This window comes from Polyodon spathula, chromosome 5, assembly GCF_017654505.1.
Source record: "Polyodon spathula isolate WHYD16114869_AA chromosome 5, ASM1765450v1, whole genome shotgun sequence".
Lineage (NCBI taxonomy): Eukaryota > Metazoa > Chordata > Actinopteri > Acipenseriformes > Polyodontidae > Polyodon > Polyodon spathula.
In genome coordinates this window covers 30981206-31008341 of record NC_054538.1, presented here as the reverse complement: position 1 = coordinate 31008341, position 27136 = coordinate 30981206, and the positions used below count along the sequence as shown (strand labels likewise).

At 38.0% G+C, this 27136-nt stretch overlaps 1 protein-coding gene across 2 annotated transcripts in view; it reads left to right on the top strand.

The window, feature by feature from the left end:
• Positions 1-2287: 2287 nt before the first annotated feature.
• Positions 2288-27136, top strand: part of LOC121315832 (ras-related protein Rab-32-like) — a 37003-nt gene continuing 12154 nt past the window's right edge. For both annotated transcript variants that reach the window (XM_041250309.1, XM_041250310.1), the window contains exon 1: positions 2288-2866. In XM_041250309.1, the coding sequence (XP_041106243.1) occupies positions 2653-2866 (214 nt within the window). In that variant the 5' untranslated portion in view covers positions 2288-2652. The remainder of the gene's footprint in view (positions 2867-27136) is intronic.

The following is a 27136-nucleotide window of genomic DNA, read 5'->3' as shown; positions in this document are numbered from 1 at the left end:
GACACCAAAAACATCATGGACAATGATGTAGTGCAAACAATTAAAAATATTCTCAAAGTGGGCCAGGAAGAATTACCCGTTTGTCAAAGAGAGATTTGAGGAGAAAGCAGAACCAATTAAAGAATCACTGCACAAAAACATGTTCCCACTGTTTTCCAGAAAAATAGCTCCTCCAAAACAGAAAACGCAGGTAGCAGCTTTGAAGGATGACTGTGCTTTGTTCTCACAGTGGTACATTGCATGCCAGTCCCGGGATGGTAATCTGGAGCAATCTGTCACACATGAAAATCAACCTTCACCCCTATCACTGTCTAAGATGGGTAAGCAGACTGTCTGAAGGCAGCTATGGGAGAGAAAAGAGGTACAGGCATGAGAAAAAGGGTGGTTCCTTCTTCAAATGTGCCAGGAAATTGACAAAACTTTCTGCGTGTGAATGAAAACAAAACAGAACTGTTCCATCTTCTAGCAGAACAAGTTACCTTGATTCATAAGTTAGGGAGGACAAAAGTACCATAGGGCCATGTATGCTTCTAACCCAAAGTGCAAGGTTTTGGTAATATCTTTGGTTAACCGCACCACTATAGTAACCGGACAACCAAGAAGTCGGGAGGCGGTAAAGGACTTAAAATAGAAAGAAAAAATGATGTAGCTTAAACAGTCGTCTTGATAAGTCCAAATATAAAAGTCTCTTGACACAATGTTTTGCCGGTACACAGTACCAGGCTATACTGGCTTACTTTCACCTCTGATGCCCTCTGTTTTAACCAGTTATGTAATCACATGCATGCACTTCCTTTTATTCCTATGAACTGCTGCCTTTCATGCAACACTTTGTCAAAGGCTTTTTCTGAATTCCAAGTATATGATGTCATAAGCTGTTTTTTTTGTTTTTGTTTTTTTTTGTTCATCCATGCCGTAAACTCCTCAAAGATCTCATGACAAGAAAAACTGGTATGGGTTTTCTATATATAACTCGGTTACTGCTGTCTTTCTCCAGAATCTTTCTTGTGTTTGGGTTAAAAAGATCCAATTTTATATAGTGACCAAAAAAAGGGTTCTCAATTATGGATTTCAAATAAATCAAATGGTTTCCAACAGTCCTATTAACTGAAGCATCACATTTGGAAACCCTACTTAAGGTTCTAATGGGTGTAATGGTTCTATATTAAAATTATATTATTGTACTTTTGTATAACAATGATCCTTTAAAGAGAAAAAATGGTTCCACAGAAAGACTCCAAGCAAAAGCGCACCACACTTGGACAACGCTCATTTAGCTTCAGGGCTCCGAGTGTCTGGAATGAAATGAAACTCTCTCACAGCTTTGGTTCGTGATGCTCCGACCGTAGCTCGCTTTAAATCAGCTCTCAAAACCCACTTGTTCTCTCTTGCTTTCAACCCTCCTTAAGCCTGCTGCTGCTGTTATTTCACGTATTGTTAATATCATGTATTCTGCACTTTCCACTGTATTTAATGTACTATTTCATGCATTATGCACTTTCCACTGTTTTAGTATACTATTTCATGTATTATGCTACTATCATGTATTATGCATTTCTCTATATGAAGTATTATGGATTTTCTTGTATTTATTGCATCTTGTAAAGCGCTTTGTGATGGTATTCTACTATGAAATGCGCTATATGAAATAAAGATTGATTGATTGATTGAACATTCCACAATAAGTACTACCCATAAAAAAGGAAAACACTTTGCCGTGCCGTCGCAACATTTAATGCTCCATTTTTGATGATTATACATATCAGCAATGCTTTGCTGATATCAGTAATAAAAAATGTTATACCAATAACTCTTAATATAATTTTTGTACATATAAAAAATAATCTTTGATATAAAAAATAGTATTTTTTATTTAGATTCGAATTTTTTATTTAAACAATTATATTTTTGGATATAAAATGTGACAACATTACTGATGTCAAAAATAGTTATTGCAATCATACATTGATGATTCATTGCATCATGGCAGTGGTTCAGAGAGTAATGCCTGTCTGACCTTATTTATTTTTGTTCTATACTGCAATACCTGTAGGCTAATAGTATATTGTACGCCAATATATATGGAATCGTTCATATGAACACTAATTCATTCATTCCAATCGGCATTAGTTATTTGCCTCTGCATTTGTTTGTAAACTAGGGGTTTGAAAGTAAAACTAAAATACCAAAGTTTATTGAAATGTGCTCACATTGATCACGCCTAAGTTCACGGTGTTGTATAAGGTGTCTTTTTTTTTCTCCCAAAAAAGCAGACTGTGTAGTTTGTTTCTGTGCAGCTTAGACAATTTCATAGTAAAGTTACGCGCGTCGACAGCGCGAGGTCGTGTATCGATATGCATGACATCAATATACCGTAAAGATAAGGTGATGTTTTACTTTTAAACAAAAAATAACGACAACATATAGAAAGTGATAGTTTAGAGAGACGGCGAATTTCCGGGTCCTGTGATTTAAGTCAGTCAGGTGGTTTTGTGAAGGAGCAGTCGTAGGAAGAAGAAGGATTGTTCTCTGAGCTCCTTACAATGTCTTAACACAAAAACAGAATAATATTTTTTTAAACCCCTCCCACCTGCCCAAACAAACTTACATTGCGTTTCAGAGCTATCTAATACGGAAAAGAAGCGGTTGATTATGGCGAACAGTACGGTAACAGAGTGTAAAGAGTACTTGTTCAAAGTTTTGGTAATTGGGGAATTAGGTGTCGGCAAAACCAGCCTCATTAAGCGGTACGTACATCAACTGTTCTCCCAGCACTATAGAGCAACAATTGGCGTGGACTTCGCTCTGAAAGTTATCAACTGGGACAGCAAGACACTGGTCAGGCTGCAGCTTTGGGACATAGCAGGTAAGACTTCACAAGTCATGGAAGCATTGAGCAAGTGGCAAGGAATATTGCATGGTGCACACAATAATTAATATTAATTTTGTGATGCGCATTAATGCTGTATTACAAGATACATGTCTATTGTTTACGTGACTACAAAGTAACTATTCAGCTCGTTACTCTTGTTACGCTTTGTACATATTGTGAAACAAGCTTTACAGTGTTACTAATATGTTTTGTCTTGGTCAGCCCACATAAAGAAATAATGTCAATGGGTGGTTATCAGTGTGCACATTTTCACCAGCACAGGGACACCCTGTTTATATTTCATCAACCACAAGTGGAGGAAGCCCCTCCTCAGGAGTTGATCCAGTAGAGCTGGAATGGTTCACTTAGCTCTACAGCAATTTGCAATTACTTAAACTTTTTGACAACCATATTAATTTAAAACACATTTTAAAAGTTTACTTGGCATAATGTAACCCTAATGTATATATATTATATATATATACGATAGATATATATATATATATATATATATATTATATATTATTAAAGCATATGAAGAGTTTGACAAATTGAATTAAAGCAGACAGTTTTTTGGTTTTGCAACAGAATGCACGCCGAGGTGCAGTGGAGTCGCCAAGATTGTTAGTACAGTGCCTGTAGTGTAAACCAAAATGTTAAATAATATACTTTTTAAAGAAAATGTTTAAAGTGTAACGTTTTATGACACTGAGAAAAGTGCTCTTGATACCTAAAATGTTTCAACTCTGGTCTGACTTACCCATAGAAAGTATTAAATGAATGACCATTTGGAACAATTAAACTAGAGCATAACATAAACCTTCAATCTACAAATGGCATGACAGCAATTTCAAATACATAATTGACAGCTGTATAACTATATTATTGTAGGGCAGGGGTCTCCAACTCTGGTCCTGGAGACCTCCAGTCCAACAGGTTTTATAGGTGTCTTTACATCATCAGAGGCTAAAGATCTGGAACACCTGTTAATCTTGACTGATTAAGCCTATAATTGGTTCAATTAAGTAATAGAGATTGGTTGAAATGAAAACGAGCAGCCCCAGTGGCTCTCTAGGACCAGGGTTGGAGACCCCTGTTGTAGGGGTACCAGCCAGGGGTGGCTCCAGAAATAATTCCTAGGAGGAGCATAGCCTGTGGGGAGTGGAGCCAAGGAGAACATTTTGGAGTTAGTAAGCTCTGACAACCCAGAATAACCTCATTTTTGCTTTTGAAGTCATTATCATGTTGAAGTCATTATCATGACTGACGAATAATATAAGTACATACATTGCTAATGTAGCTGAACCTGTATATTTTGCTGTGTTATTGTGAGCGTTTATATGAGAAATAACTTTAATTAACACATGCTAAGTTATACAACACAAGGTACAAATGAGAACTAGACAGCATTTGTTTTACAAGTAAATGCATTATGTTACCTTATTAAACTAAAATGAAATGAACAAAACACATTTTTTGTATTTAAATATTTTTCATTGTACACAATTGCATATGAACTTTTGTTCAAATTTCCAGTTGACAAAATTATGTGTTGGGAGTTTAAAAAATAAAATAAAATAAATCTCCCTGATGTCTGATGTTAAGAGTGTTGAGTGATAAAGGTTAATTTAAAAAACAACAACTGGGTGTAGGCTATGTAGAACAATAAAACATAATCAGAAGCTTTGGGTAAAACTGTTATACATTGCATCCATTCTTATAATCAGTTTTCAGAACATTTCTGCAGTAAATGTCCACTAATACTGCCAAAAACTTAAGGTACAATTTCAGTAAATCTTTCAGCAGTAAGGAGTTACACTACTCTAAGATAACTAAATAAGCAGTATCCATACTGAAAAAAAAAATAAATAAAAAAAAAAAAAAAATATATATATATATATATATATATATATATATATATATATATATATATATATTATATATATATATATAGTATATATATGTGACCCTGTAGTTTACTGCTATGTTATTTTTTTAGACCTGTACAGGTCTGTAGCGTTGAAATAGTTAAAACATGAAATAACTTCAATGATTTGCCTACATTGTTAAACGGCTATCTACAGGTAAAACGCATTACACACATATCTGTTACAAATCTTATTTAAGCAAATATTAATATATAAAAAGTACAAGAACACAAACCTGATAAAATCAAACTCATGAAAGTAAACTGATGTATGTGAATTCTTACCGTTGTGTCTGGTTCAACATTTGTCAACATTCCGAAGATTCCGACCACTCTCTCGGCCGCGAGCTGAGTTTTTTATTTTATTTAATTTAATTTTTTTATTACTTGATTATTTGGCAGACACTTATATCCAAGCATCTTCCATAAAATTAAACAAAATATAAAAATATATAAATTACAGGCAAAAAAAATGCAAAAACAAACACATATATACAATACATACAAAATAAATTTAAGTAAAGGAAAATACATAGGAATTTACAAATAAAGATTGAATAAGTGAGTTTTGAGAAGACGGAGGAAAGCAGTAAAAGATTGAATAGTCTTGAGGATAACCGGTAGCTGGTTCCAACATAGGGCGAGAGGGAATATAAGGAGACACAAGGGATTGGAGATAGGAAGGGGCAGTATGATGACTTTTAGATCAGGTTCGTTCTCACCCTTAGGCTAATTCTCACGATGGGGATGAGAATTAGCCCAAGCTAAAATTTGCAGGGGTGAGAATTAGCCTGGGTAGCCTAGTGAGCATTAGATTGTGACATCTGTCACGTAATTCAGAGTGCTGTCTCGCTGGTAACTAATGATTACATTATAACATTTACAATTGTTGTAAATTACGAGAGAGAGAGAGAGAGAGAGAGAGAGAGAGAGAGAGAGAGAGAGAGAGAGAGAGAGAGAAAAATACTTGTCTCTCTCTTGCTAGCCTGTAATTATAACTAACAACAAAGCTGTGAGCAGTGACAGTGCAGATTAGGCAAAAACTAGTTGATTATACAGGTATCACCTGGATTGCATCAGCTACCTAAACAACCCACACAACGGGTTTAAAAAAAAGTGGGATGTCTTAAGCCAAACCCCTCCCCGGAGGGGTGGGGGGGGTGGGGAGGTCTTATTGATTGCGACTGGACCCCCCTGGTACCAGCTGACTTGATCACTCCTCTATCTTGAAGGATCTGAACACAGTAAATATCTTACTGCAAATTACCGAAGTTGATATTTGTTTGAACATAAAAAGGGGGAATACAAAAAAATATGTGAGGGATTTCTTTCTAGTGTTTAATGCCCCCTAAAGCCAAGGAATAAAATGTCAGTAGAGATCTGAATGGTGACCATAAGCCTATGTAAAGCTTTCTCATGAGTTAAACTTCGTGAAGAAAACCTTTATCTGGTGTACCGTGTGCCTTTCCTTTACTTTGTTCGGTGCATAAATGACGATACTGCAGGGACACTACAGTATCTGTTTTTTTGGTTTGTTTTTTTAAGCTGTACTATAATGTCCCAAAACATTGTGTTTTTTAAAGATTAAAAAATGTTAACAATGTTCCTATGAACCTCAATGTCTTTAGACATCAGCATACTGAACATCATTTCAGGTCTGGTTCGAAGTTGTCTCTTATTTGTTTTAGACTTTAAATTGGTGGGGTTTTTTACATTAAGAGAAAAATTGTGCTTATGATGATTTGGAGTTTATAGCTTTAAAAATCTAGCCCAGTGATACTCAACTCTGGCGTAGTCCAGTCCAGGTTTTTACTCCAAGCAGGTTCTAGTGTAGTTAATTGAAATTGCTCAGAGGCAATTAACTAATCTGGGACCTGGTTGGAATAAAGATCAGAACTGGAATAGAGTTCAAGGGCCAGAGTTGAGAACCACTGATCTAGCCCTTTGTATTTTTTTTTTTTTTTTTGGAATCACCAATTACAGTGCCAAGAAAAAAAGTTTTGAATCAAAATGATTTATGAATTAGACAAACAATTAGTAAATAAGATTCAGGGTATGTGAAAAAGTAAGTAAACCCCTGGTTTATCAGCTTAATTAAGGGGATCATTAGAATCAGGTGTTTAAATAATTAGGTAGATCTTCAGGGTGAGTTTGGGAGGCCCCACTCTATATAAAGATCAGAAACTTTGTGAGTTTGGTCTTCACCGTGACACGTCATGCCATGATCAAAATAAATTTCTAAGGACCTCAGAAAAACAGTTATTGATGCTCATCTGTCTAGAAAGGGATACGAAACCATTTCTAAGGATTTAGGGCTCCACCAGCCCACTGTCAGACTGGAGAAAGTTCAAGACCATAGTCACTCTACCCAGGATCAGTCATCCTACCAATATCTCTCCAAGAACAAACCGAAAAATCATCAAGGAAGTCACAAAGAACCCCAGAGTAACACACAAGGATCTGCAGGCCAGTCTCACCATGACTAATGTGAGTGTTCATAACTATCAGAAAAAGACTGAAGAAGAATGACGCTCATGGAAGGATAGCCAGGAGGAAACCACTGCTGTCTAAAAAGAACATTGCTGCCCGTCTGAAGTTTGCCAAAGAGCACACAGATGATCCACAAGACTTCCGGAACAGTGTTCTCTGGACAAATGACAAACGTTATGTTTGGTGAAAACCAAACATGTTTGAACAAAAGAACCTCATCCCAACCGTCAAGCATGGTGGTGGGAGTGTGATGGTTTGGGGCTGCTTTGCTGCCTCAGAACCTGGACAGCTTGCCATCATTGACACAACCGTGAATTCTGCATTGTGTCAGAAGATTCTAGAGAAGAATGTCAGGTCACCCATCTGTGAGCTGAAGCTGAACTGAAAGTGGGTCATGCGGCAAGACAGTGATCCTAAACATACAAGCTGATCTACAAAAGAATGGCTGCAGAAGAAGAAATTCAGCATTTTAGAATGGCCTAGTCAAAGTCCGCACCTAAACCCCATCAAAATGTTGTGGCAAGACCTGAAGCAAGCTGTCCATGCAAAGGAAGCTCTCAAGTGTCATTGAGTTGAAACAGTTCTGTAAGGAGGAATGGACCAAAATTCCTCAAAACTGATGTGAGAGACTGACCAAAAGTCACAGGAAATGCTTAGTTGAAGTCATTGCTGCTCGAGGGGATGCCACCAGTTACTGAATCTAAAGGTTCACATACTTTTTCACACATGGATATTTAATGTTTTATCATTTGTGGATCAATAAATGTTGAAAAAGTATCAAGTTTTTGTGTCATTTGTTTAATGAGGTTATCTTTATCCATTATTAGGGCTTAGATTAAGATCTAATACAATTCTAGGTTTGAAATATCTGAAAATCCTAAGGGGTTCACAGACTTTTTCTCGGCAGTATATTTGTTCTCGTTTTCTCCAGTTTGGAAAGCTCAATTTTTTTTTTTTCAAAACCGGCTCCCTGCTGCCACCCCCGCACTGACTCAGGAGATAAAGGCGAAACGTCGGAGGACCACACAGCTCTGGGCAGCTTACAGGCAGGCCCGCAGACTCCCGGCCAGTCAACAGGGTTCACTGGTGTGTGGTGAGCTGAGGACACCCTGGCTGACCTAAGCCCTCCCCACCCAGGCGACGCGTGTCTGATTGTGCGCTGTCCCGTGGGATCTCCCATCCATATATATATATTGTACGGAAAGCTTGCAGAGCTACATCATAAAATACTAACGCAGTACAATCGTTTATTTTAAATTAAGGTACAATAAACCCTATACATCCCAATCGAAACACTACACACACAATAGTTAGTTATTTAACATTTTGTTCCATTGATTGGTGTTTAGGTATCGAACCCTATTTGCATGCTGCATTGAGTTTTGCACTATTGGCTGTCCGTAAAGTGGTGCCATTGTGCGTGCCGAATATTGCACCCTGCTGAATCTTGTAGGTGGATGATGATGGAATCGTAAAATATAACAAGACCTTGTTTTTCTCCATGGATATTATGAATTGAAGCACCACTAAGTTAAAGGTATTGCTTTTCATGTGTAAATATCTTAACATCAGTTATGTTTATGAGTGCATGTATATACAGTCACAGAAAGAAAGTGATTTCTATAATTTCTAATTGTTCTATTGAAAGTTATGAATCAAACTAGGTATTCAGCTTTATAATAAAACAACAAATTATGACATAACGTACATACAATGAAAAATAACAGGCAAAAACTAATTTCATACTTTGACAAAAGTATCTGGGCACCTGTGCACTAGTATTTTGTGTGCCCACCCTTTGCTTCTTTTACAGCTTGCAGTCTTTTTTTGTATTTTGAAACCGGTTCTTGGCATCTTTCCAGAGATATTTTTGCCCATTCTTCAACACATACAGCTTTGAGTTCTCCAATCTACTTTGGTTTACTTTTTTCATAAATTCCTTTGTAGACTTCACAGTATGCTTAGGGTCATTATCCTGCTGGAAAACAAACTTCTGTCTAATAAGCCTTCTAGCACTGAGTAACAAATGAGAATGCACAATTTCTTGATATTTTGCAGCATCCACTGATCCTTCTACAATACAGAGGTCACCAGTGCCTGAGGAAGAAAAACAAGCCCATACCCTCACACAACTTCCACCGTGTTTAAAACTTTTAAATTCTTCTTCTCTCTTCCTCCAAACACACTGTTGCTTTCTTGGTGAAAAAAGAAGCCCTTTCTTGGATTCGTCTGACCATAAAGCTTAGTTGAAGAAATCATCAGGCTTCTTCAAGTATTCAGTGGGAAACTCCAATCTCTTCCTTTTGTGTATGACACCGGTGTTTATCTTTGTTTTCGCATATGGACATTCAGCTTGTTAAGGTATCTTTGTGATGCTGGTCCACTATGAAAGGCGCTATATAAAAAATAAATACATTATTATTATTATTATTATTATTATTATTATTATTATTATTATTATTATATTACTGTTTTCTCATGATTTTCTTGACCATCTTCTCTCAATTTGTGTCCAGTCTTTTGCAGTAATCTGAGGATTTTGCCAGGCTGCTTGCATGATTCTTCTTCCAGATTTTGCAGAAATCTTTCCTGGTCTTGCACACCTGGAGCTAGTTACAGTAGTTGCTGTTAAATTTCCTTTTTTTCCATTATGTATTTATTTATTCTATAATTATCATCAAGTGTTGGTGTTCATTCATAATTGTCAGTAATTCGCAACGAAAGACTTTCAAATGAATGTATTGTTTGCCCAGATACTTTTGTCAAGGTATGAAATACATTTTTGCATGTTATTTTTCATTTTATGCATATTATGTAATTATTTGTTGGATTTCTTATGAAGCTGAATCTCTCTTTTAATTTGTATCTTTCAGTAGAACAATTAGAAATTACAGAAATCACTTTCTTTGTGGTTTGTCTTATTTTTAACTGTGACTGTGTATGCATATATAAAATCAGGGCTGCCACTCGATTAACATTTTTGAGCAGTTAATTTATTAAAAATGTTAAATTGAATAGAATGAACCTAGGCTAATTTATGATTACTCCATCCATATTTTTTTTTATATTGAATGGCCTGCATAGTAATACTTAAAAAATCAATGCTAGAATCTAAGCCCAATGGGAATTTGGTATTTTTAAAAGCATTTTTATAATAATTTTTAATTTAGTAAATGTAACAATTTTTCACAGAACAACCATTCTTTCGGGCCACTGTCAGTCACATACCTGAAAACAAAGACAGCAGAGCTGCATTTCTAACATCAGTTGTTTCATCTACTATTACAGCTACGTACTTGGCTTCCTATCTGTTTTTATTGTATCTAGCAGAACCTGAGACATCGAAGAGATTAAGTCATTCTGAATCTAGTTAGAGGTACCCGAGAATACTTTGGCTGTTGACAATTGATTGCTTAACATGTTGTCGTAGTCAGAAATCAGAGAAATAAATTCCACATAATTACCTGAGAAACGTGCCCTCTGAATGCCAGTTCTTGCTTGCCAAGGTAAACAACAGAAACAGTCACACGTAGAACCTCATGCCTTTTTCTGCCTTGCTCATTGTGATGTATTGTATCCCTGCGCTTCTGCTTATCCAGTTGAACATCAGTCCGGGTTTGTCCAGAAGTTTTGAGTGTTACAGTGGCTCAAGTGAGTTTGAGAACACTCATGTTTTTGTGCTGACCGTTCGACATCATAGATTGCTGTAGCCATGCTGTTCCATATCACCTTTTCTGTTCCAGCAGTATAATTTTTTTAATTGACAGCTACCGGTAAGCCATGAATACCTTTCATACTTTGAATTTTGAAAATGGCAAGTATATTTCCAGAGAAAAAATGACTATAGAGACCTGTGCTTGACGTCTTTTTGATGATGTCGGACTGGGTCCGACATCAGACCGGAAAGGGTTAACATCTCTATTTAAGTGCAACAATAGTGTGTTCATGGCAGTGTCAGTTATGAAAAGACAAGGCCAAACACCACCCCTTGTATTACCGACCAGTATTTAAAGCTCCTGAGGGAATCTATAGCACTTTCACCGGAAACCGCGGTTCGATTGGTATGAATGGTCTGGTATAATCTTCAGCTTAACCTGGCATGACGTGGCTGCGAGTATGCCTGCCAACTGACAAAAACATCTTTTGAGATCTGAAATGGTGAAAATAGACTTGAATGTGTGCCTAACATATAAACAAGGACACACATAAAATAGCTGTTTTATAAGCGGTGTAAACCACTTCGGGCTGTGCGGTTGGGTGGTTAAAGGTCCTTGGCTTCAGCTCAAGTCTAATCACCACCCAGGCGTGAGTGGCAACAGACCCCTAAACTGAAAAAATAAATCCTGATATTAGTTTTGTTCATACATATGAATGCAACTAGTTTTCCTTCTTTCCTTTTCAGTCTTCTATAACAAAATCGTTAAGGTCATGGGCACATTCTTCTGGGGTTTTTGTGTGTAGACTATTTTTTACATTTCATTACAATTTGCAATCCTGTTTTAAATCCCATGTGCGGGTACTGTAAATCCTCCCTGTAAATCTAACTGTAATATAGTGTTAAATCCTATGAGCAAGAACAGTCTGTATCTAATTCTAATCTTGTTTTAAATCTTGCAAGGATGTACAATCCTCCCTGTCTGCGTCTCCATTAGAAATGTAGGAATTTGCTGCCACTGGGGAGTTTAAAGTATTCAGAATAAATCAATGCTCGATACAAGTCAGGAAGGAGGGAGGTTGCCTTTAAGGCCTGGACACACCAGCGCGTCGAATGTAACTATTTTATTCATACAGAATCATAACTGTGGATAGGGCTTGTCAAGCCACAACTGTAAGGTTGTTGGTGTGAAAAGTCTTACAAATGTTACAGTCAGGCAATGCAGCAACAGAGAGACTCCTGCATTTGAAATAAAAATAGCCATTGTATAGTTGTTCAGCAGCCGAGCACCTTTAATATCTTTATGAATGTAGCTTGTGTAAATGCAAGAGAAACTAAGGACTGTCATAAGATGATGTTTTGTTATGTACCTGACAATACCCAAAATAGCAATATAGGAGATACTAGGCGGCTGTCAGCATGAGGAATCACCCATATCCAAGAAGGGCCAGTGTTTCTGATCTCGAAGCGCTGGGACTGGGACAAATTTGTGTTTTATTATCTCCCTGTTTGTTTGACAATTTGAACAGGATTCAAACTTTGCTTTGTCTTTGAAGATAACCATTGGATGACCTAATGGCTCCCTGCCTGTGAGTCTGAAAACTAGGACAGCTGCTCATTAATTACTGAAAAAAACTGTTTAAAAACTGGGTTTTCAACAGGGTTCTATTAGCGCTGTAAAGATATTTGTTTCCTGCAGTAATTCAGACCTAGGTCTCCCCTAGAATATATATATACACACACACACAGTGCCTATAGAAAGTCTACATCCCCTTTCAAAATGTGCACCTTTTGTTCCCTTATAGCCTGGAATTAAAATGCATTACATTTTTTTTTTCATATATCTACACATCCTACCCCACAACTTCCAATTGAAAAAAATATTCTAGAAATTTGTAGAAAATTACTTAAAAATAAAAAATGAAATAGCTTAGTTGGATAAGTGTCCACCCCCCTTGTAATAGCCGTCCTAAAGTAGCTTAGGTGTAACAAATCGCCTTCAAAATCACACACCAAGTTAAGTGGCGTCCACCTGTGTTAAATTGTAGTGATTCACATGATTTCAGAATAAATTCAGCATTTCCTGTAGGTTCCCTCTGCTGGGTAGTGCAAAGCAAAGCTAAGACTCAACCATGAGCACCATGGAGCCTAGACAGTTATTGAAAGGCACAGATCAGGGGATGGGTAAAACAAAATATCAAGGGCCTTGAATATCCCTTGGAGCATGGTCAAGACGATTATTAAGAAGTGGAAGGTGCATGGTACCACCAAGACCCTGCCTAGGTCAGGCTGTCCCTCCAAACTGGATGACCGAGCAAGGAGGGGACTGATCAGAGAGACTAATGGCAACTTTGCAAGAGCTACAGGCTTTTATGGCCAAAACTGGTCGAAGTATGCATGTGACAACAATATCCCAAGCACTCCACAAATCTGGCCTGTATTTTACTCAAGAAAACCCACCTTGAATCCCGTTTGAAGTATGCAAACAAACACTCAGGAGATTCTGTAGCCATGTGGCAAAAAGTTTTGTGGTCTGACTAAACTAAAATGGAACTTTTTGGCCTAAATGCAAAGCGATATGTTTGGCGCAAACCCAACACAGAACATCATCCAAAGAACACCATCCCTACTGTGAAGCATGGTGGTGGTAGCATCATGTTATGGGGATGTTTCTCATCGGCAGGGACTGCGGCACTTGTCAGGATAGAAGGGAAAATGAATGGAGCAAAGTACAGAAAAATCCTTGAGGAAAACCTGCTGCACTCTGCAAAAAAGCTGAAAGTGGACAGAAGTTCACCTTTCAGCATGACAATGACCCAAAGCACACAGCCAAAGCTACACTGGAGTGGCTAAGGAACAAAAAGGTAAATGTCCTTGAGTGGCCCAGTTAGAGCCCCAACCTAAATCCAATCGAAAATTTGTGGCATGACTTGAAGATTGCTGTCCATCAACGCTCCCCAAGGAACTTGACAGAGCTTGAACAGTTTTGTAAAGAAGAATGTTCAAATATTGTCAAATCTAGGTGTGCAAAGTTCCCAACAGACTCACAGCTGTAATTGCTGCCAAAGGTGCTTCCACCAAGTATTAACTCAGGGAGGTGGAGACTTATCCATTTAAGTTCAAGGGGGTGCAGACTTTCTGTAGGCACCTGCTAAATTATTGTTTAATTCACCCGCACCTGGGGATCATTTCAAATTAGGACCAGGTGCAGGGTTTAAATAGTCAGCAGCCAGTATACTCGGGGCTGCTGAGTAGAAGGCGGCAGAAAGTGTGCTCTGCTTCCGAGCAGTCAAAGTAAAGTAAGTGCTGTGTTAAACCGGTGTGGTTTGTTTGGTGCTGTTTTATGTCAGGTAAACGACTTAGCCGTCCTTTTTGTTAGTCAGGGACCTGTTAATGTATAGTCAGAGTTAGTTTTTTTTTGTTTTGTTTCTTTATTTATGTTTTGTGTTTATTAAAAAGTACGTGTAAGTGCTGAAAAATTCCATTTCCGTGTCTGGGTCTATGTTTTTAGGGGCAACGAACCTTGAGAGTTGCAGGATCTATCACATATGGTGTCAGAAAGTGTGGGCGCCCCTAAAGACCGAGAAATGGAGGATTTAAAAGAGTTGATCAAAAGGATCAACAGGAATTCTGCTGCTCAACGTGAGCAAACTGAAAGGTGGAGACGGGAGCTAGGGCTGCCGGAGCGGGAGCCGAACGAGCTGGAGCTGCTGCTCCAGAAGTGGAAGCCGGAGAGAGAAGCCCTGCTGTCTCCAGCGCCTGAGGGAGAAGCCCTGCTGTCTCCAGTGCAGGAGGCAGATGCAACAAACAAGGGGGTGGAGGTGAGGAGCCCACCTCCACTAGAGCCCCAACCACCACCCCAGCAACCCAGTCCGGTGCTGCCAGGTACGGTCCCTTGCCCCTTGCTTGTGGACACCCTGCCGGTATGCCTGGACCTCCCTGAACTAGACCTGGAGCCCAGGAGTCTGCACCACCAGCCACAGTTCTTCCACTGATCCCCGACTCTGCTCTCCCCAAGCACCAGTACGTTGCTGAGCTGCTCCCAGACGTGGCTTGTGCTCCCCCTGGTCACTGCTTAGCTTCCTGGAGTTCGCTGCGCCGATCCCTAGTGGCAGATCTCTGCCCGCTGCTGCAGCCGCCTGTGCCCCGGTCGTCGCTGCAGTCTCCCCAGTCATCCCGGTGGGTTTCCATTTTGCAGGTTCTCCGTCCCTCCCGGGAAGTGTCGGAGGGACCAGCCCACCCTCAAGCCTGCCTGTGGAAGAGGGTGAAAATTGACATTTGTGGACTTGTTGGTGGGTGGTCTTTTCAGGGTGGAGGGAGGTGGCCGTTAAATGGCCGCTGTCTTGAAAAGACAAGGGGGAGGATATGTGAGCAGGCAGAGGGTTAATTTCCTCCCTGCTAGAAGAAAAAAAAAAAAGCACAGGCAAATGCACATTTATTTGTTTTTATTTTTTAATTATCACCCGCACCTGGGGATCATTTCAAATTAGGACCAGATGCAGGGTTTAAATAGTCAGCAGCCAGTATACTCGGGGCTGCTGAGAAGAAGGAGGCAGAAAGTGTGCTCTGCTTCCGAGTAGTCAGAGTAAAGTAAGTGCTGTGTTAAACTGGTGTGGTTTGTTTGGTGCTGTTTTATGTCCTGTTAATGTATAGTCAGAGCTCCAAAACTGAGTTAGGTTTTGTTTGTTTATTTGTGTTTTGTGTTTATTAAAAAGTGCCCGAAAGCACTGCAAAATTCCATTTCCATGTGGCAGCTTTTGGAACTCTCAAACGTTGAGAGTTCCTTTAGGAACTCTCAGTCATAGATAGTGATATAATATATATATATATATATATTTATATATACTATATATATAGATATCATATATATATATACTATGTGTCGTGTGTGTTTTAGTGTGTGACTTTTAATCCCGATGCGAATTAAAATAACATTTTTGATCAGTTATTTTATCAAAATGCTAAATTGAATAGAATGAAACTGGGCTAATTTATGATTACTCCATCCACATTTTTCATAAAGCTAACAATCTTATAGTGGCTGGCCTGCATAGTAATACTTTAAAAAATGAATGCTAGAATCTAAGCCTGATAGGAATTTGGTATTCCTTGATGGTGATGTTAATGGTTAACTTGCAGTAAAATAGAGAAGTAAAGAAGTACAAAATAGAGAAGTACTGATTAAATTAAATCACTAGCATGACCACAGCTGTACAAATATCTTTTGTTGGCTTTGCAATATTTTTCTTTAATAGCATTAAATATTTTTCCACCAAAGTTTAGGTTTTGTTGTAAAATAAGAAAAATGAACACGACTGTGGGTGATAAAAAAGGCTCGGTTTCATAGCAGTTTGAGCAAATCTGGATTTTAGTGTGAGCTTAATTAGGCTTGTCTTATTGAGATGAAGTGATTAATGGCATGAGATCTGATAGCTGCAAGCTTAGTATCAAGCTAACTTGAATAAAACACAAGGGGCCCCCTGAAGTCAAAGCAAGTGATTAAAAAAAAAATAAACAAATGAATGTGCAATTTGGGTTGTGGGCACGTGTCAGAAATAATTTTATATCAGGATAAAACAATGACTTTCCGCTACAAATGTTCTGTCCAGGAAACAGGCTACTTAGCTTCACCCACAAGGCTGTTGTACAATGTGTATCAATCAACTAAAACATGTAGACTCTAGTTTGGTTGAATGTTGATCCATAACACTCAACAAATTGTAAGAAACCAAGTAGTTTGTCTACTTGACTTGAATTAGTGTTTTGTTTTCATAATGTTGTCTATGATTCATTTACTTACCCCTAAAGTCATTTTTATGTGAACATAAAACTTTGAACATGACGCCAAGAAAAGGTGCGCATCTCAGCAATACACATAGCCAGTGCAACACAGAGATAACCCGGACACAAAGAAAGAAGATAGCTGCCTCCGCATCCAGCGCTCAGAGAATATCACAGACATGTACAGAGCTTTTTGAGATGTTATAGTAATGAAATAATGACTTGGATCGCATTATTGATGAGTTTGGTGATAAAACGAGTGATCAGGAGAGGATTTAACAGTATGCACGACTGTGAAGAGGTATGTGAAAAATACAGCGAACCAGAGGTGGGGCTTGGCTAGAGATGCAGTACTGAGTGTCCTTTTGCTGTGCAGTGCCTTTTAAACCTGTTTTACTCAGAAATAAATATGTTTATTGACGCGCCTGACAAGCGCTGAATAAATAGACCGCTAAGGGTTAAAATGGGATATTGTGTAGGGGTACATACCAATGTAGATTTTCAATCTTGAGAACCACTTTTCCAATTTTACCAACATGTTCATAAAATTCCAAACCAAACGATGCCTACGCCAGCTGAATTTCCAGGAGCTCGTTGTGCATTTTGCTGAATGTAGACGGTTCATATTAGCATCCCTTAATTTTAATGTAGCAACATAAATCAAAAGTTATTACAGAATTACCTGGTTTGATTTTGACAGCCCTCAGTAGGGATAACCTCAGCTTCATACATAGTCAGAGTTCTACAAACGGTCAGTTGATGAGAGTTGCTGATGTTGGCACTAGCTTTTTTTTTTTTTGCTGACTTTTTGCCAGTGATGTGGTTTTTTTGTTTGTTTTTTTTTTGTTTGTTTTTTTTGCAGTGATTGCACTGAGTTTCCTCATCAGAAACTGATTTTAAAATGCAACCAAACATCTGATCTCGGTTGCTTTGAAGCCGACATTCTGATTTTTAAATAGTTCCAATTTCTTTAAGGAAAACATAATACATTGTTGTGGAGGAGTGTCCCACCCCTATATACATGTGTGCGCTGTTTTATTATTATTATTATTATTATTGTTAGTATTTGTAATGTATGTATTTGTGTTTTGTGAGGACGGATTTATTATCTGCTGTGTGAGACTTGCGAAAAGCCGGTCTCATAATGTAGTCACATGAATGGGTTTAAAATCCCCATTCATAAAAACCTCATGCAGAAGGTGGCCATCTCCCAAGTTCGTTGCTTAATTGTTACTAATCGGGAGATGGTCACCTTTATAAAAGCTTGCAGCTGTCTGTGTCAGGGGAGAGTGTCAAAGGAGAGACATAAGTCTGTAGAAGAGGTATTTAAAGAGTGTAAACAATTGCTATACATGCTGGGTTATATACCTGCACTTGTTTATTATTTGTTTATTTGTTTGGCCAATGCACCCTTTATTTTGTGAGTGTTTTGTTTTGTTCACACTTTGTTTGTTTATTATTTAATAAAACACTGAGAGCCGTTGCGCTTCAGTTTTGCCCTGCTACTTGCTGAGTCTGTGTTTCTGGTCTGGTGTCACCAATGCAAGCCACCCTTTCACAATTGTTTGTCACAGTTGTGTAAAAAATAAATAAATAAATAAATAAAAGTGAAGTAATGATATGTTAACGGCCTGCCGAGTGCCTTAATGGGCCCCAGGGAAGGATTGGTATATGCTGCCCCCCACCCCCATTATAGTGCATGTATATCGCGATCAATTGATGATCCAACGAAATGGCAGCTTCATTGATAAAGACAATAGATGTAATCATACAGTTGAAGCACGACAGATTGCAGTATACAATAATATGTCGCGTATCTGCACCGTCACATATCCGCCCTAACCGTTTATCTGCTATGACCAATCTCTTCAGCAATGTTAATTTATTATTGAACAGAGAAGATTAGTTCAGAGACTGTAGATCCTACCAAACTTTTTGTACATTGTTGTATGTGCTTCATGCTCTGCCGTGAGCTGTTCAGTGTGTTGATATTTAAATAAATCCTGATCGCATGTGGGGCTTAGCAACTTCAACCTCCATATCAGTCTTCTGCCTATCACTGAGCAGCAAATGCAGGCATCCACATGGCAGACGGCTACCCAGTCACAAGCATTAATACCCTGTGTCTTTCGAAACAAGGGATTTAGGGGAATACCCATGTAAAAGCTAAATCTCAAAACAATAATTGTGTGAATATAGTAATTGTTACAGTAATGTATAGTTTTTCTGGCCCAGTGGTTAAAGAAAAGGGCTTGTAACCAGGAGGTCCCTCGTTCGAAGCCCGGCTCACTCACTGACTCACTGTGTGACCCTTGGAAACTTGTTGTCTTTCTGAATAGGAGAATTATAAAAGTCTAATTTGTCTACGTCCTATTGTCATGTTATTGTTTGGTGTCTTTTGACTTCCCTTGCATAATGGCGACTCCTCCAAGCGTTAAACCAAGCATTCCAAACTCTCCAGCTTCAAGATCCGGCAAGCAGAAAAGTCCAAGGCTGGCTTCCCGTCATGATTCCGATAAAAAAATAAATCAATACAAATCCTGGTCAGTTCCCCGTATTTTGAATACATTGCTCAAAAAGAAAATATCCTACAATGCAGGCACTTAGTAAGAATCTGATTGCTTTGCTGCTTCGTTCCGACGTTTCAACGACCAAACTCATTCATCCAGCTGCTTCATCACCATTGCAGATTCCAGATGATCACGGTCCTTCAGTTCATTCCCCTCAATCAGGTTCGAATTCTCTTGCATCTGCCTCAAATAGTCCAATCCGTGCTGACTCTGGCGACATTTATAACGTAGTCATTTTTCAAGCTCTCTAGTCACTGCAATCCACTATTTCTGGTCTAGATAAGCACCTTTCTACTATTGAGACCTGCCTTAAATCATCTCAACCAGCTCACAGTCTGGGTCTGGCAGTGCTTTCCAGTTTAGAGCAACTCCTTTCTATCTTTCTACGGCAAGGTGCAGCAGCAAATCTCAATTAGCAGTTTCTTTGTTGCCCCGTCCATCCTTGGTTTTCAGTAAAATTTATGCGCAAATCCAGGAAGGTAAGGACGTTAATCTTGTCCTTCTGTCCTTCTGTTGCTCTCTTCCCTTGAAGTCTACTGAAATCCAAAGACCCACGCCTATTTAAATAATGTAACCCTCTTGGAATTTGTTACTGCCTTCAGTCTCTACAGTAATGGTCCTCAAAGTCGTGCCTGCAAAGCCAGGCCATCGTGCACGCGGCAGCTGTTCTTAAATTATGGGTTGTTTTCTGGCAGGTCGTAGCATGGGAAAATAAAGAAAGCTTTAAACACTTTTTCCAACAAAAGCACCACAGCAGTTGTACTCGACAATTTTTTTTTTTCTGAATAGCTTTTGTGATACTATCAACCAGTTGAATATCTGCATTGTCTCTGCGATAGCCCAATAATAAGTTAGCTGGGTGGGACATAAACTGTGTCTGTTTCAGGTGCAGGTACCGACTGTAAGTTTAACCAATAGGAGAGTCAAATATCTGCCAAGTTTTACGCAGCTGTCCAATTATAAGCAAGCAGAGGCTGTTCTGCATGTAAAGTGAAGGCATTCGTAAGCAGAGGCGGGTGTTAATATGCTGGGTAAGCACTGAATTTCGCCGACTGTTATTGAGATAAATAATAAATAGCAGTGAAACCTGTTTTAGAGCAACGAGTCAGTCAACACGCCTTTATCAGTGTTTCATATTTTATCCTGGTTATTATTATTACTCCAGTAAAATGCTAAACTTAATTTGTGGAGTTCTATACATGTGATTACTCTCACATGACATTGCTGGACTGATACTAAACTGTTTCATATTTTTTTTATTGTTATTGTAAATGCCAGCAATAAGCTAAACATGCCTTTTCAAAACAACTTTATTTGTAGACTGAACTACTGTGTTAGTGGAAGACTGTAAATATGATTATCACAACTGTGCTGGACATTTGGTTTTCTGAACTGTTGTAATATAGTTCTTAGGTTTTCCTGCTTATTTCAATGCCAGCAATGAGCCAAGTGATGTGTATAAACATAATGACAGGTTTGAAGTGACTTCAGGGTCCTTACTTACTATTACAGCAACAAGAGTCTGATTTAAATAAATAAATAAATAAATAAATAAAAATGTGGAAATATTTATTATGTTTACTTATTTTAACTACTAACATTATATGTATGTTCAAATGACATATTTAATTATTAATACATTGATAAAAAGTGGGAACAAATGGAATTGGCCATTTTTGACAAACAGAATTTGGTATTCCCAAGAATGGAACAATATGTAGCCCTAAAGATGGTTACAATGTAGTGCAGATAGCAGTGTTTTATGCAGTAATATAAAGCAATTTTTTGCAAGCCACCAGTTAAGCATGCAGTCTATCTGTGATAACAAACGACAGAGCTGCATAGGATCAGAGGATGATTCAAAATCTTGTCTTGTTTAAATTTAAAGTGAGTTGTAAAATTGTTGAGATACTTGTGTTGGAATATTGTTTTAAGATTGTATAATGCAACAGAAATATATTAAAAGGGTTAATGCGTGGCTGAAGGTTTCTCAGTCAAAACGACAAGTTTCTCAGTATCTAAAAAGCTTAGAGGGAACGTTGGTTGTAGTCTACTAGCTTATTGCTTTGAAATTAAATTATGACTGGATTATGTGTACATATTTGAAGGTTCTATAACAGTAGTCACAGTTGACATTAGTTATGTTTGTATTTCTTTGCTGATCTCTCTATAGCGTTATATTTTTCGTAAGTTAGAGGTTTTAATAGCAAAAAGCTACGATTTTGAAGGATATATAAACATCAGATGCATTTAACCCTATTCGTGAATGTTTTGTGCACAAACAACCATTCCTTGTCCAAGATATACAGTGTTGTAAACAAGTCAAATTTTTATACATGTAGCCTATACAAACTACATTTTAACCGTTAAATGAATCTGTATGTTTTGGGTTTTTTTGCCAGTTCCCTTGCTCAGGTGAGGTAAACAACACATACATCAAATAAATGCACAGGTAGCATATTGGTAGTGCAAGGATAGTGTATTAGCTGAAAGCAGTGAGAGACGCATTAGTCATGAAGTTCTCTGGTAGCTGGTTCCACCACAGAGGGGCTAGGGAAGAGAATGGGAGGATGGAGAGTGAAGGGAAGGCATGACCAGTCAGCTAGTAGAGGAGCAGAGAGGGCGAGACAGAGTGTAGGGAGACATGAGGGATTGGAGGTATATGGACAAATACATATGACTTAAGGGATGAAATGGTTAGTCTAGCCTTTGAAAAAGAAGGTACAACTAAATCAGTAGGCACTCAGCTGATATGTTTCTTTCATGCACAAAAGCGCCTTCTCTGGCCACAACTGTGCATTTCATGTCCTTGATGAAAACGAATCCACATGGGAGGCTACTAGACGTCCTCTGCTTTTGACCAACTCCGAGGACACCTGATTTTTAGTGCTGTGCGAACCATACTAGTTGGCGAACAGTTTCTTTTAAATATACAGTACTTCATTCCTGACTTCAGTCTGTATTCATATCATAGGCACACACACATACACACGTTGCTGTTGAGTAAAAAAATAAATAAATCTGATGAGAATATTGTCGAGCACTGCATGCAAAGCATGTTGATGAATAAGTCGTTATAATCACAAATGTGCTTGGTTGGCTTTACACAAGCGGTTTTAAGCGGTACAGCTATATCTGGGATACCTATTCAGTAAGAAATATGCCCTTTGGTGACCAATCGAGTTTTATCGGGTGGTAGGCGTGAACGCAAATGGTTTTGTGCAGTGCTGAGGGCTGGTGCTGTTATTTGTTTTTTTTTTATTTTCAAATGTTTGGTATTGATTGAATTTAAAAAAAAAATCTATATATAAAATATACAGACTCCTACCTTTCATAAAACATACATGGTAGAATGTATATGATTTTTTTAAAAATACATTTTAGAATGACCTTTTTTTCCCCCAAATCCCAATTTTCATTAGACTTTCAGCGTCCATGATTCGCTTGACCATTGCTCATTCGCCCTTACAGCCCTGTTTTGGATTTCATTTCTCTGTGTGTGCTGGCAGAGCGCTGTTATTGACCGTGCTTTTCTTAATAAACACTGCACAGTGTTCATGCACTGTGTGTTTGGATTATTTCAGTGGAGAAGACATTTTATTTGCTTCGGTTCTGGTTTGAATGGTCAGTATATTGTCTACAGGCAGTAGTATTTATCTTTTGCCTACTTTCAAAAAATTGCTTCAGTTTGTATCTTGTTTGTTCGTTCTAGTGAGAAGCCTTTAATGAACATTAAGATGCTTAGACTCTTCAGACATCAATGGACTTACAGTTAATTAGACCATACTCAAGTAACACAACCTTTAAAACCCCCCTTTTTTTTATCAATATCGGCTTTCAATATGTACTGAACAGTGTCCATGATATTATGATAACTTGTTTTTTTGCATTTTTCCCCACCAGCAAACGACTGATATTCCTTAGCAGTGTGACTTTCCTATTGTAGGAATAACACAAATAAAATGCTTTGGTTAGTAGCTTAGCAATTTCAAGTAATCAACCAATTTTAGTACAGCTCAGGTGAAATGAAACACAGCATAATTGCTGTGCAGTCTGATGAAGGGAATGGAATCTGCTTGGCACTAACAGTGAGATTGTCACACATGCAGTCTATCATCTGTTTGGCTTTCACTTACAGTATCCTCTCTGCCTGATTGCATGCTGTTCTGATATGTGACTTTTAACAGACCAGACAGGGCGGCTGATGGAAGTTTACCACTGTGTCATACTTCACAGCATTCCTAATGGGAACCGGTGATAACAAAGACTTTCTATTGACATTTTTATTAATATCTGTCATATTAATCTGTTTTAGAAGTTCAGAGTCAGACAGAATATACATTGATTTTATTTATGTTATTGCAGTATTTACAGTGTGTGTCTGTGTTTTATACTCTGTATATAGATATAGATATATTATTATTGTTATTTTTATTTGGCAGATGCCTTTATCCAAGGCAACTTACATAGACTAGGGTGTGTGAACTATGCTTCGGCTGCAGAGTCACTTACAACAACGTCTCACTTGGAACACGGAGCACAAGGAAAATTAAACAACTATATATATATATATATATATATATATATATATATATATATATATATATATATATATATATATATATATATATAATTTTCTTTGTGTAATCGTCATTTACATACATAGGTACATGCAAACAATATATATTCCCATAATATACATGTTCCTACGTCATGACCATGGTGGTGTAATTGCATTAACTGTGAAAACCAGCACCCTCTGCAAAAACTATCGACCATCAGCAATTTTTTATAATAATGCAATATTAAACCATAGAAGTATATTCCTACCATGTTAAGCGCCGATGACTTTTAGGGCGATGTTTAGTGTGCTGCTAGTGCACATTCCATGGTGACGTGATTGGTCTTCCAAACATAATCCACTGTAATGTATTGTTTAAGCAGCCACAATGATCCAAATCAAATACATTACACTTCACAGTTTGTTCATACAGTACCAGAGTGAATTGCACAAAACAGTTTCTCATACAAAATGTATTGAAAATATTGCATATATCCCCTTTTGCGATGAGGATGTGAGTTCTCCTGTAGCGCAAATGGTGAAAAGTTTAACGTAAAATAACAGTACTGTTTCTTTTATTTGGGACTTGTAATTCCCATACAAAAGGTAATGTTATCACATAGAAGATCAGGACCATTCACTCATATTTCTACTTCTATCCCACATACCTGTGGACAGGACAGCCTCTTTGTCCTTCTCCAAGACTGAATGTAACTACATTTTCAGGAATTGTATGCCAAAGTGCGTGGTTTTAATCTGGGTTGTTTCTCTTTTTTTACACTGTGTGATGCAAAAATGTCTCCAAATATTTTCACATGAAGCCAAGTTGAGTCACCTCTCTTTTTCTATCTGTGCCTCCAAGCGAGTTAAATTGTATATTGACTTATGGGAGACTGGTATTGCCATTTTTGCTGTCACATAATTGACTAAGTTTGCAAGCACATCAAATCTCATTCTGAACATTTGTTTTGGGATGGTAATGCACTGGTTGTTTTCTCATAAAATGTTTGATTTATGACAGCTTTCTGTTTTCTCTCTCTTGAACTGAAATATAGACTGCGTTCATCAACTTGGGTATTTTACTCCACACGTAATTGAGCACCTTGCCAAAGAGATTTAGCATCCTGTGGAGAAAAAAAATAATGTAATTATTGTACCATAAGAGCTGCCACCATTATTTACATGTAATATATTAACTAAAATAAATTAAATTGTTCTTTTAGGAATAGTGTTTTACAATTCAGACAGTTGCAGCTATTGAAATTCTATCTCTTGGAAACACCTTGTCCTGTTCTGATGCTATGGATATAGGTTGAGATGATGTGTTAGTATATCATTTGCAAGGGATCTATACAGTGTGATTTGTCCAAGCCATTTTTTAACAATTGCTGTTCATTTGGATTAATAAACTGCATTTAACCCTTTGCCATCCTAAGTCGGACCAGGTCTGACATTACAATTTTCCCTTTCCAGTCTGATGTCGGACCCTGTCCGACATCATCAAAAAGACGTAAAATATGTAGCCATTTTATAAGCAAAATAATCCACTCCAGGGTGTTGCGGTAAGACAATTCTTACCGCACTTCCTGGGTGGTTGAAGGCACAACGCAGGAATTGTCTTAATGCACACTCTGTTGAGGGTTATGTCTTACTTATTAGGCGCATACGGTGTGTGTTATGTAACCACCATTTCTGTATTTCTGTATTGGCCCCAGATGTATTCTATCCTCTTGCCATCTGTATGTAGAATGTTAAACTTATGCTTTTTTAAATGTGACGTGGCAGAGCACAGTGCATTGTCTCCTGTGAACCCAGCTCATTTAGTTTCAGGCTAATAAAGTGCATTTTATATCACAGTTTTACCAGCTGTACTGTAAAACTGTGTCTTTTTAGTTAAATTGAGTATTATCTTAAATCTAATCTTTTTTTTATTTCGTTTTTTTAATTGCTATGCATCTGTTTTGAAACTTGAGACCTAATATGAGTAGTTTTACCTCAGTTTAATCCAAAATGACAGGTGAAACATGTAACGTAGTCAACATTTGAATTGTTAGAAAGCTAATATGTTGGCATAAATACCCTAATGTTGAATATTTTCTTGATTTATGATTTTTGTATTTACAGATCACAGAGTTGTTTTGGCATAAGAGCCAGTGCTTTTGAACAGATACAACAGTTGTCATACCATAGACAAATCGTTAGGTTATTATCATAACCCTGGTTCCCTGAAATAGAAATGTATCCATTAAATAATGGCTTAACTTTGTTTACCTGAAAATTCTGAGATTTACCAAAGTTGTCTCACAGTGACTGGCAACATCATCACGCCAGTCTCCTCCCCTCCTGAGAAACAATAGGCTCTGTGATAATGTCTGAACAGCGCCAAACAACTTTTTTCTTCTTCAGACTGCTGCGTTTAATATAAGCAGCGACTGAAGAGTGTAATGGATACATTTCTATTTCAGGGAACCAGGGTTATGATAACAATGTAACATTGCCTTTCAAGTACAAAATGTATCCATTAAATAATGGGTAATTATACCCAAGCTGTCGCAAAGTGCATTACTTGCAGAATGACTTAAATCTTAGAGGGTCAGATAGTAAGGCTGCCACAATATTGATTATTTATTTATTTATTTATTTATTTATTTATTATTTTTAGTACACAGCAGGAATCAATTCTCTGCAGGTGCTTCCAGTCTCGATATAGAAGCCACCGTTAGCACTCTGGTCTGAAAACCAGGGTTTTGAGGATCCAGCACATTCAGTTTGTAAAACCTTGTAGAGTATGGGACGTAGCCCGTACTGCAGCATTGCAAATGTCAGTGTCAGATGAACCCTGGAACGACGCCCAAGAGGTAGACATACCTCTTGTGGAGTGACCAGGGACCTTCATAGGAGGGGGCAAGTTGGCTTGTTTATAAGCAATCTTGGCTGTCTTTGCAATCCAACCGGACAGCCAGGGCTTTACCGTGGCCCTTGGCTCCATAGCAGATGAACAGATGTTCAGATAGCCTCCAGCTGTTTGTTCTGTCAATATAATATGCCAATCCGGAACAGGGCAAAGTGCATGGACTTTCCCTTCCTGTGTGACTGGAAAGGATGGGAATGGAAAGCCTCCAGCTCCACCTGTTGGTTGATGTGGAAGGTTGAAATCCATTTGGGCAAGATAGCCAGGTTCGTGCGGAGCGTGACCTTGGTCCTAGACTTGACGAGGTGATGGAAGGCAAAAATGCTGTCTTAAAAGACAGATGCTTCAGCTCAGCTGAATACAAAGGCT